This window comes from Toxotes jaculatrix, chromosome 21 (assembly GCF_017976425.1).
Source record: "Toxotes jaculatrix isolate fToxJac2 chromosome 21, fToxJac2.pri, whole genome shotgun sequence".
NCBI lineage: Eukaryota > Metazoa > Chordata > Actinopteri > Toxotidae > Toxotes > Toxotes jaculatrix.
The window spans coordinates 9370186-9381412 of record NC_054414.1 but is presented as its reverse complement, the minus strand read 5'-3'; the positions used below and the strand labels follow the sequence as shown (position 1 = coordinate 9381412).

Genomic DNA, 11227 nt, shown 5'->3' with positions numbered 1-11227 from the left:
AGTTGCCCCTGACAACCTCAAAGGCTGGACACGAGGAGGGGTTACGGAAAAAAACGAACATTACCCGAACTGTTGTCGAAGGTAGTGCTAAATGAAGAGGTCTAATCCCACCATGGGCATCAGAAATGCTTTTAAGCTGAACTATGTGATATTTCCTCTAACTCCAAACCCTGTTTGTTTAGTTGTCAAACAAACAAAGGAGCAAATGTGCAATGTGGTTTGCACAAAGGAATGTTTAACAATTTAATTTCAGTAAAAAAAAAAACCCACATTGTCCATGATTCTAGTGTCATTTACAAATTTAACCCAATTAACAAGTTTACATGTCAGAAAATGGAATTAATCTTTTATTCAGTCTTGTCAAACTTTGTCAGTCCTGACCAGCAATTTTGGAAATTCGATTACAATCTCATTCTCATTTTAGAAATGTTTTGTACAAACTGTGCATTGCTGCTAAATAAGAATCAATCATAAGATTATCTTTTGTACTAGTTATTCAGGGAGTGATAGAACAAAACATTACAGGGAAATAAAAATCAAGACCACTACTAATAAAAAGTATAAACAACTGTATATTTCAAAATGTTTCATTGTTTAGGAACATACAGATGAACACACATTTCAGGATGTAGTAGTAGTATTTCCATTATTTGCAAATGTGTGTATGCACGTGAATATTCACAGGATGTCCTTTGGAAACAAACAACCACAGTACTGAGAGATGTGCCAGTACAGGAAAGAGGCTGAAAAGGATATCCTCATAACATACATTTTATTGGTGGACAAAAATGGCATCCTATTCTACATTCAATCAATACTTTATCTGGTTCATAAATTATATACAATATATCTATCTAAACAATGCAGTATATTGAAATGTGTGTGTGTGTCTGTGCAGGATTGAGGTACGCAGAAAGATGTTAAGATGTTAAGAAGACATGTACCCTCCTTTTCCTCTGGTTGACTGTGTGTTTCAGGATATGAAAAAAAAAAATCTGCAGCACCTGCAACAAGCAGCTCTTGAGCTTAAAGGACATCCTTCAGTGTCCGGGATCATCTATTGCCACCAGGCCAACACCTCTGCCAGCAAATATCCGGAACACCATTTCCATTGACCTCCAAACTCTAGTCTCTAGGCTCTGTGAGGATGGTGTGTAGGTGGAGGCAAGGTAAAGCCCAACCCCACATCACAGAGACATGGAACATTTCATTCTAGATGCTGTGGTCATGATTCTAGACTAAGTGCTTGTGGATCTTGTAGCTGCTTCTTCAGGCTCTTATCCAGCAGCACCAGACTCTGTACAGCCAGACTCCGGCAATCTGCATCAGGATCTTTTTCAGCCACATCTATGGATAAAAACAACATAAAAAAGGATTATTAGCAGCTTTGGCAGTGGTAACATTAAAAAGTCTACATCTCAAGAACTGAAACTCGCACATAATCTTGGCATTTTCTTTGCACATTTAACTTAAGTCTTATGCAGAAGGAAAACATGTGTCCTTTGCACTTCATCTCCATGTCACTCACTGCGATGTGAAACTACTTTTATCCTCAGAGGGGAAAAAAAATCCAGCTGTTGATGAGCCAATCACGTCACGGACAGTCTGTGTATTACAGGACATCCTGGTTCCTCATCTACTTCCCAGAAATGTTCAGTCCAGCTGTGTATGGGTGTACTGTATGTGTTTGTGTGTCCATGGATATGAGTAACTGAGGGGACATCCCTGACAGAATTACATTATGCAGGTGCAAGTCCATTTACAAGAATCATGTCTTTTAAGGTTAATCTATTATTAGCACAAATGTCAAAACTATTTATGGCTTTGTTGATGTGCAAATTTTATAATAAACACTAATGAAAATGTGATTCTGGAATAATTTAAAGGTAGAGCAAATGCTCTGCCTGACTTTCACTTTATAAATAGAGGTTTTAATTTAATGTATCTATAGCCCATAAAATCTAATAATTTCTACGTCCAGGTTCCATGAATGTTGTCAACAGCAGATTTTTTTTTTTTACCTGCCAGCCACGTTCTGGTCTCAAACAGTTGATCACTGAGGTCCAACAGGAGGTTTTGACTGGGCATGCTCAGAAACACAGAACAGACGGCGAAGAGGACGCCTCGTCTCACCATCCTGTTAAACACACATATGTCACATTACAGCTCAGTTTGAAATAAGTTAAGAAAACATGCTTGTTTGTTTTTTTGTCTAACTGTGGTAATTCTGAAGTGACCAAGTGACAAAACATGTTGCTAGGACAGGGATGCAAGCATAAACACGGTTACCAAATTAATGTTGATGGCAAAAAGCCTGGTTAGTAGCAGGAATTGACAAGTGTCCTCCTCAGATTCACAGTTCAATTTACACTGAGAAAAACTCTGATAAGCATTATACTCACTGGTCAACATGGTAGCGCAGTGCCCAGACAAAGTCCAGCAAAGCATGGCCCATCTGTGCAGCTATCTAAATTACAAAAAAAAAAAAAAAAAAACATGGGGTTGTTGTAATATTATGATATACTGAGATATACAAAATATATATTTAAAAGTATATGAACTAAAAGTGCTTTAGCTGCTGAGTAAAAAGAATGGTGTATGTCTCTCACTGCTTGACCATTAATTCTATTACTGATTTTTTTTTTTTATTAAAACGGATATATATTGTGTAACTGCTTCAAGAATCGTACCTAAAATATTGGCACATTGATAGTGATACCAAGCTATATTGCAATCATTTAATTAGACCATTCTAGCAAGAACAGCTGGATAAAACTACCGGTGCATTGACAGCCAGATGCATGAAGAGGCCCAAGGTGTGGATCAACCTTCCCAGTACCAGGTGGTCGCTGCCCAACAGGTCAAAGGTCACTTGAGGTCTAGCAGAAAAATATTACATTTCATGTTTTAAAATGTCTGGTGTACACTTCATCATAAAAAAATATAAATGTTCACCTTTTAAACTTGCAGAAGAGAATGCACTTACTTGTCATAATTCCTGAGAAGTGGAAAAAAGAAGTGTCCAGCAACAGCTGCATAACGGTTAGGGGTGGCCTTAGCTGGAGGTTGTGTGGCACCCTGAAGCAAGGAGAGAAATCAATGTAGAGCTCAGGAATGAGTCTTCAATCAAATACTGAAAATGCAGATGGACAATGTCTGTCTACTTTAAGTACCTTACTGAAGCGTTTGGTCTTGCTTTGAATCCGCTTCTCTACTACTTGCCGCCAGTGGGCGGGGTTGTCACCAGGGTATGGAGTCAAATCAGTGCTGGCAGCAGTGCCAGCGGATGGGTCTCTCTTTTCAGTGATTGGCTTAGAGAGCTCTTGAGCTGCCAGAGCAAGGACCTAATAGATAATCAAAAGAGATCAAGTCGATCAATACATTTATTTGGTGAAGGTACACAGATATTATCAGAAGCGGAGAAGCTCTTGTTTTCACCTCCAACATGTCCAGTCGCTGGCGAAGACTATAGTTCAAGGAGTAAAACTCTGTGGTCAAATACTGAGTCACCTATCAAAAAAGATGAAGAGATATTGTGGGGGAAAAGGACAAGATGGATATTTAAAACATAAGATAAAAGCTTTGCGGTAATGAAAATTCTGTTGAAACTGAAGTGGAAGATCATACAGGGATACAGTCAGTGGCAGTGAGAGCCACCATAGTTGCCTGTCTGAGACTGAGGAAGCCATTTATGCTGTATTTGTCCTCCATGTGAAGAAGCACTTTGGTCAGTTGGACACTGATCTGAAAATGGCATAATAAATAAACATGAATCATAATATGAAAAGTGATCTGTAATATTGGCTTTAAGAAAAAATAAAATACTGGCAGAAATAAGAGACATTCAACAGTTCTGGTGTTGCCGTCATACCTCTCTGGTTGCAAAGACGTTCTTCCTCACCAAACTCTCAGCAACTCTCAAACTGAGCTCCACACGCACCGCGTCCTCAGACGAGGTTAAAGCTGGAAGGGTTGACAGATAAGAAAACACTGGAGTTGGAACAAGTCGCATAACATTTTGAAACAACTGCATTAGATGGTCGCTTAAGCTGAGGAGATTAGATCTGTGAGGCCGTACTTTCCAGACAGTCTCTCAGGTAGCGAGGTGGGGATGCTTGACTGATCTCTTGGTCTCCAGACATATCGTACGGAGTGAGCTCATCATCACTGGATTGATAACAGACTCAAGGTTAGCAAAGCACTTCAGTAATCCCTTCAATACATACAAAAAATGATCAGAATGTTATATTAATATAATATTATATGTATTATACTTACCTGTCCAGGTCAGACTCTGGATCAGTTTTTGATGCCTGAGGTCCTGATTTATTTTGAGATACATTCTGAGGAGATGGAGTCACTTCACTGGTCTCTTGCGGAGCATCAACTCTGAAGATGACAGACTCCATTAAATAAAATCAACACCTACAGATACGCAGTGACTAGGTTTTATGGGATCTGGCCAATTGTTCAACACAGTCATTAAGTAATGGGAATACTAGAAGCTAAGATTGTCTAAAGTGTAGTGTGTTTTCTTTAAAGTCGATTTTCTACACCGGTTTTCTACAACACTATAAAACTGAAGGCTGGTCGTTCTTCAACAGACTTCCAATTTTACATTTAAACTATTAAATATCATTCACATGATGCGGTTAAATGTATTTTCAGGTGAACAATCTGCAACACAGTGATGGTGTAACTTCTCATTTCCCTTTCTATGGAGAAAGTTACAGTGATGTTTGACACCTACCCATTTACAGGCTCAGGCTCTGGTTCCTCACCATTGACGGGAGTCATGAGAGAAAGCAGCTCTTGAGTTTCGTCATCCTGATCATACTACAACACAGCACAATGCAAACTCAGACACAGGTCTAACACAGGCACTTCAGTGAAGTTATTCATCAAATGTTTTGAAGGAAGCTGAGCAGCTGTCACAAGCTTCATCATCGATTCTTATTAATTACACACTGACTGTACCTCAAATTTGAGCTTGGTTCCATTGATATCCATGCGAGAGCTCAGGCACTCTCCCACCACCATGCCCACACGCCTGATCTGCACCACACTGCTGTCCAGGTGACTCTGCATGCCACCCAGCATACACTGAAGTAACTCTGAAAAAAGAGGCACACAACAGTAACATCTCCATCTCCATTACTTCTGCTGGTGAAAACCTATAAACTCCTGTTTGGAGTTAAATGACAACACAGTTAGTGAGAGTTGTACCTGAGCGTAGCTCCTGTAGCTCAGAGTCTCTCAGGAGGCTCACACTCAGCAGCAAAGCCTTGCTAACATACAACTGCTGCTCTAGAGGTGTGTGTTTCACTGCACTGGGATTAGCCCAAGCCTGGGACACAGACCGTAACACCTGAAAACAGACACAAATACATGTAAAGTCATCAATATGTTTAACTTGATATCATTAACCTGCTGAACATGTTGTACACTCACCTGTATGAGCAGTGGCCTTCGCTCTCTGTCTGCAGCGAGGTAACCCAGAACAATTCTCAAGACTTGAGTCTTGGGAAAAAAACAACAACATATGTTTCATCTGATATTTACAAGATATACATAAGATTTACCGTCAAGCTGCCAGTTACCTTCTTACCTTATACTTATACTGTAGTAACAGCAGTTTATGAGTGATGACAAACTGGGCCTTTTTATTCGTTAACACTAGGTTCCCAGTAATCCGTCCGAAGGCATCAGGGCTAAAAAAAAAAGAGACAAGAGACTTGGATCATTGTAGGCAGACAGAAAAGTGACATTCTGGAATCCAGATTAACTGCAGGCTGTTAACCACCTCACCCACTGACAGCCTGCACCAGTCCAGTGAGGACGCTCTCTATCCAACGCTGTGGAATGTTCTCCAGCAGCTTCCAGCAAACCCTCTGCCACACCATGTCTGAGCGTGTGCAGGCCGACAGCCGAGGAGCCATAACTGCCAGGACCACATCTACAGGGAGAAAAAAGGCCAGAGGAGGCCAGAAGGGATTCTTTGTCACTATGGATGCTAAAATAAATAACCAGGAGTCCATTCATTCAGAAAAACAACATTCATGTGTGACTGATACTAAACTTGGGAGAGCTAAAAATGTCTGATATAACCAAACATTTCACCATAAGAAGCTGTCAACAGCTAAAAACTAATCAATGAATTGTCTTTTTGTACACACAGTAAATAAACTTACCGCTATGCCCCTGGATACACACTTTCCCAAGTACCTGAGCCACAAAAGTTAAGGAACAGTCTGTGCCATCTGTCACACACAAACAAATTGAGAAATTACAGTTTATCCTGGGACATGATATGAAATCTCTCATTATTGCTTTGTGCATAACAGATGTTTCCTCACCTCTGAGGGCCTGGCAGGTCCGCTCCAGGGAAGTGAGCATCTCTGTGGCAAGTAAGGAGTAATACCGCTGAGGAAGAAAGAGGGGCTTGTTGTTGGGATGTAACTTGTTTGCGGTGAGGTCTGGCAGTGCCACTATACGCCCCAGCAGAGTCTCTCGGAACTGGGGGGAGTCAGAGGGAACTACCTCCAGACAGTGTGACCACAGCAGGTCAGCTAGGCGACCACTCTGAAGGAACGTCTCAGTGATGCTGACCAGGTGGTTGAGATTTGTACTCGGGCTGCAGAAGGAGAGAAAACAAGTTGTTAATTAATGGAGGTACTAAAAGATTAACATGCTTTACATCCCTATTCCAGCAGCACCCACCTTAACGCTCCTATTCCCTCCATCAGCACCAGTAGAGCCTGATCTGGAGGGCCATGAAGGAAGAGGCCGTCCCATAATTCTGTGCGCTGGGCTGCCGTGAGGCTGTGCACCCAGTCTGCTTGGATGTTGCTGACAAGGAACTGAAGAGTGCGAGTGTAGTGAGCTCTCCTGAACTCAGCCCGCTGAACTGAGGTGGCTGCACTCTCTGGTCCTTCATTCAAGTAAGAGTGGAGTGTTTGAAGGGCAGCAGTGATGTCTTTGACATCTGTGGACGTAGTGACTATCCGGAGACACTGGGCCACCATTAAACGGACCTCAGTGTTAGGGGTGAGTGATTCCATTTTATGGAATTAGCTGGTAGCTCTACCTCCAAGACAAAAAAAATTAAAGGGACAGCGGTGAAGTTTCTATGAAGATGTCCATCTCAGTACAGTCTCCACACAGACTTCACAGTGGGTTATAATAAACAGCCGTTTGTATGAGCATATCACTGCAATAGTTTCAACATACAGAAGCTGTCAATGTAAATAAACACGCATCTCTGATGGAATTAGCTTAAACTGTTAGCCTGTCAAAAGTGATACGCACCCGGACAAATTTACATGGCGACTGCGGACACTGTTTACAGCCACTGTGGCATTAAAACTGTTCGTTTCGAGCTGAAATTTACAGTTCCTACTCTCAGTTCAAGATAAGGCAAGCATGTCCCCCGTGCTGCTTAGTTCTACTGGTGCTCCGTCAAAATACGTTCGTACTGCGCCAGAAGGAGACGTAAGGTTCCGGGGGACAGTCAGTCCGGGTGTGGCATTCAAGAAGCCAACGTTTTTAGTAACACTTTTTTTACTAACACTTCTAGGTCTCCTCATCCTAATCGTGTGAGAAAAATAAGGCATTTCCTTGTAATTATACTGCCCCGGGTTAAAAAAAGAACATTATTGTTATTATGAACTGCGAGTTATGAGAAACATTCAGGTCACAAAACGTTATTACGGCTTCTTTAACATCTGGAAAAATTTAGACAGTAGCTTAAGTGCTAGTAATATAGATAAATCAATAGAAAACCATAAGCAAAAGTATAAATTGTGTTTACTCTTACTATGTCTTTTTTAATAAATGTAAATATTATAAATATTTTATAGGTCACCACTCACTCATCTATGGTGATGGATGTTATTATATGTCAAATAAGTAACTCATAGGTTATTCATTTTATGATGTTTTTTCTCTTGGTTATTGATTTACTAGCTGAATACTGATTAATACAAATGGGCCCCCATAAATGTAATACACAATTTAGTTGAAAGTATGTCTTCATTATTACACAACTATACTAACATGGTTTGTATTAGAGGAGCCAGAGAGGCTTCACCCTTTCCTTTCAGGGCTATTAGTTGTGGGAGTTCATATGGTGGCGGACATGGGAGTTATGTAGATAATTATAACAGGACCATAACACTGGGTTTGACCATGCAAGGACTGGTTGAAGACCCATGCAGGCGGGGTAGAGGGACAAAGAGATAGAGAAGGTGTTCATAAACCACAATGAGAGAACCAGAGCACCTCCACGCTCTGACCTTAGTGTAGAAACTCATACAGCTTACACATTAATGAGAAAAAAAGTACTTTTAGGGCATCACTTGAAACTTGAAATTACTTACCATGTGAAATCCTGCCTGTCACAGTTAAGGAAATGTGTTGATACCTTAGGTTTTCTTCTGTCAAATAATTGTGTTAAAATAGTTTTAACACCATATATAGTGTACAGTAAAAGAGCAAGTTTTAAATACAATTTTCTGCGGAAAGCATCAGAATCTATACAGTACATGTGCAGAACACACAAACATAAGGTTAAAAAAACAACACAACAAGCACAAGGTCATTTTATTCATTTTATTTTTCTAATCTTACTTTCACTGCTTACCTTTAAATTTTCTCTTTTTACAATGACTGAAATTAAATTTCCCCAGTAACAATTAGGATTAGATCATTTGGGGATCTTCAAAAATAATATACAGCTGTAACCAATACTGTTATAATTTATACATTTATTTTTGAAAATAGGAATAGATTTAACTTTTACAATTTCTCTTTTCTACAATATTCTCTTTTTAATCTTCCCATGTCACATAATGGCAAGCCATGCACTACGCCAGTAGTGATGTTTGTGCCACGAGCAAACTTTCTTTGGACACTGGAAGTGAGCGTGAGAGAGAGGGAGAAAAAAAGTTCACAAACATGACAATTCATATTTACACTTTAGGTTTCATTGTTATAATTTAACAAACTGACAGTCACATGGTCAGTGCTTTTCCCAGGGCTCATCATCAGGTTAGTTTAGAGGCAAAGTTTGAGACACAGAGGCACAGTGTTTAGACTAGCAGGCCAGTTTCTTTGCTTTTCTTTCAGGGCAAGCTGAGAATCTGTCAATTTATGATTTGTTAGACCAAGGAAAGTGTTACCAAAAGCTTGTTCACAGACCCTGATAGATAAAAAAGATCAGTTTAAGTTCAAACGTCTGTCTTTGGTCATTTTGAAATCAGGAGTTAAAGTGGAGAAGTTGGATCTGGTTAAAGTGCAAACACCTTTAGCTCTGCTAAGAGGGAATGTTTTATCAAGCTCTGTGGTCTCACCTGATGTCTAGTTATTCTGTTGCCAGCCGTGTTAGTCCTCAAACTATCTGTCAGAAGCTGACAAGAAAATATGAAGCAGGGAGAGAATCAACTGTAATATAGCCTGCTGTGTTCAGGTGTCATTTCTTTGTTGTAAAGCATAAAATGATTCATTACTCTAAAGAATTAAACATTAAATCTGTTGGGGCAAAACTCCAGTTACACTAAAAGACAGGAAGCTGAACTCAGCAAGCCTGGATATGAGGTTTTAGGTGTCATGTGCTGATATTATGAGGTCTCACAACCTACAACTCCACTGATGGATATTATAGCATAAGATTTCTCAGTCAAAACATAGGGCAAACAACTGAACAACTGAGATATACAATAAAAATCTGTGTTTCCATGCAGTACCTGACTCCATCTGGGGAAGACAACAGTAGAAACTGCAGACTCTGCCATGTGTCTAAATTCACAACCCTGAAGAGGTCAAAGCCACATCAGCATAATGGAAAAGTGCGACAACCTCAACAAACGACCGTACTGAGCAGGTCACATTCAAGCCTTCGTACACGATGGAGACTCACCCAAAGGACAATATAACTTTGCTTTAAACGTGTCTCTCAGTTCAATAAAGTCTCCCACAGATTCATTCACCGTGAATTAGTGATCTCCCCTTGTGAATTCAAAAATGTACAAATATATTTTCAGCAGAACAGATCACAGAGTGTGAGTTGTCGTTTGTGTTGAATGATGAATAAATATCTTCATGTGATTTAAAATGAGGAAAAAAAAAACAAAACAGATACTGTACACGCTACATGCTAGAGAAGAATACAGGCAACTGTCTCTCAGCATAAGACGAGAAAAAGAAATGTTCTTTTCTTTTCTGGCTATAAAAATACCTAGAATCTAGAATGAGTGTAGAAAAAACTTTACATGTACAAGTCATTTACATCCAAGGCCATTTTTCCATATGGAGTGGCAGGTGAAGAAGAGAAGGTGAGTTAAGATTTAGAGGTGAACAGGGTGAAAAATAGGAATTCTTCTTAGCATAACTGGTGCTGAACGCCATGCTGTTTGGACAAAAACAACTTCCCCCGACTTCAACTATGAATCCGCCAAGATATCTGGTAGGCAAATCCCACATTTATGTTCAGTTTCTGAGTCAGAGAGCAATGTCCAAAAGTATTGAGGCTGCACAGTACCGATAAGCACGGTCAGTCCAAAAATCAGTCTCCGAAAACACAGATGTTGCTTCAGCAGAGGAAATAAAGAGCAGGTTTGTTTCGTCTGCCCTCCACCAATGTCCCCTTTCTTGCCAAGCATTATTGCTACCAAAGTCTGCCATGTCTCTCCAATATTATGCAGATCAAGTCTGGAAAACAATAAAACTGGCCAACAGCCAGCAAAGAAATTCATATGAACTTCTCGATGGCTGTAAAGAACAGTATTTAAATGAAAACTATTCTTGAGCATTCTTGAATATTCCCAATTCAATATGGCATTGTGAATAGTGTGATTTTTTTTTTAAGCATGAGCAGGATGTCTGCAACACACACTGGCCCCAACTGTGCTGTTGGTGCTGGTGTGTCTATAGCAACGTGCTATCACCTTCAATTTTACATTTGATCCCTTCACAATAAACAGTTTTCTATCAACAAAACAATAAAGAAATCAAAACAAAACTTAGTGCAAAGTACAACCATTTGATTCTTCACATACAACCTCCCAAATGTCAGCATTTTTCAGTCTCAACATTTTTTTTTACTGACAATAAATCACTTGTGCAGCAAAGAAAAAAAAAAAAAAAAGGTTGGTAACCTGAATCAGCTTGCTCTCCGTCACTTTCACTCAGCAGAACACTGGGATCAGGTGGGCTGTACTTGTAAAAATAA

The 11227-nt window shown here is 39.9% G+C and overlaps 1 protein-coding gene across 2 annotated transcripts; it reads right to left on the bottom strand.

Moving 5' to 3' along the window:
• Positions 1-554: 554 nt before the first annotated feature.
• Positions 555-7465, bottom strand: telo2 (TEL2, telomere maintenance 2, homolog (S. cerevisiae)). Of its 2 annotated transcripts, XM_041029633.1 has the most exons (21): positions 7400-7465; positions 6721-7083; positions 6357-6634; positions 6192-6260; positions 5809-5956; positions 5609-5711; positions 5452-5520; positions 5227-5368; positions 4978-5114; positions 4751-4836; positions 4279-4389; positions 4079-4167; positions 3872-3963; positions 3628-3744; positions 3439-3510; positions 3174-3344; positions 2987-3078; positions 2780-2879; positions 2403-2467; positions 2022-2137; positions 555-1347 (listed from the first exon to the last, which is right to left on the bottom strand). In XM_041029633.1, exons 2-21 carry the CDS (start codon positions 7059-7061, stop codon positions 1226-1228), a joined length of 2520 nt encoding a protein of 839 aa, XP_040885567.1. In that variant the 5' UTR covers positions 7062-7083; positions 7400-7465; the 3' UTR covers positions 555-1225. The 2 variants fall into 2 exon arrangements, with proteins under 2 accessions (XP_040885567.1, XP_040885566.1); XM_041029632.1 differs by having other exon boundaries at positions 6721-7436.
• Positions 7466-11227: the final 3762 nt, after the last annotated feature.

Bases quoted from the DNA above. Each gene is read 5' to 3' on its own strand.
- telo2 (XM_041029633.1), bottom strand. From the start codon at position 7,061: ATGGAATCACTCACCCCTAACACTGAGGTCCGTTTAATGGTGGCCCAG. The intron at 5,712-5,808 runs GTGAGGTGGTTA...TTTTTTTTTTAG, and splicing joins CTGGTGCAGGCTGTCAGTGG to CCCTGATGCCTTCGGACGGA. The intron at 2,138-2,402 runs GTGAGTATAATG...TGTGTTTAACAG, and splicing joins CTGCGCTACCATGTTGACCA to GATGGTGAGACGAGGCGTCC.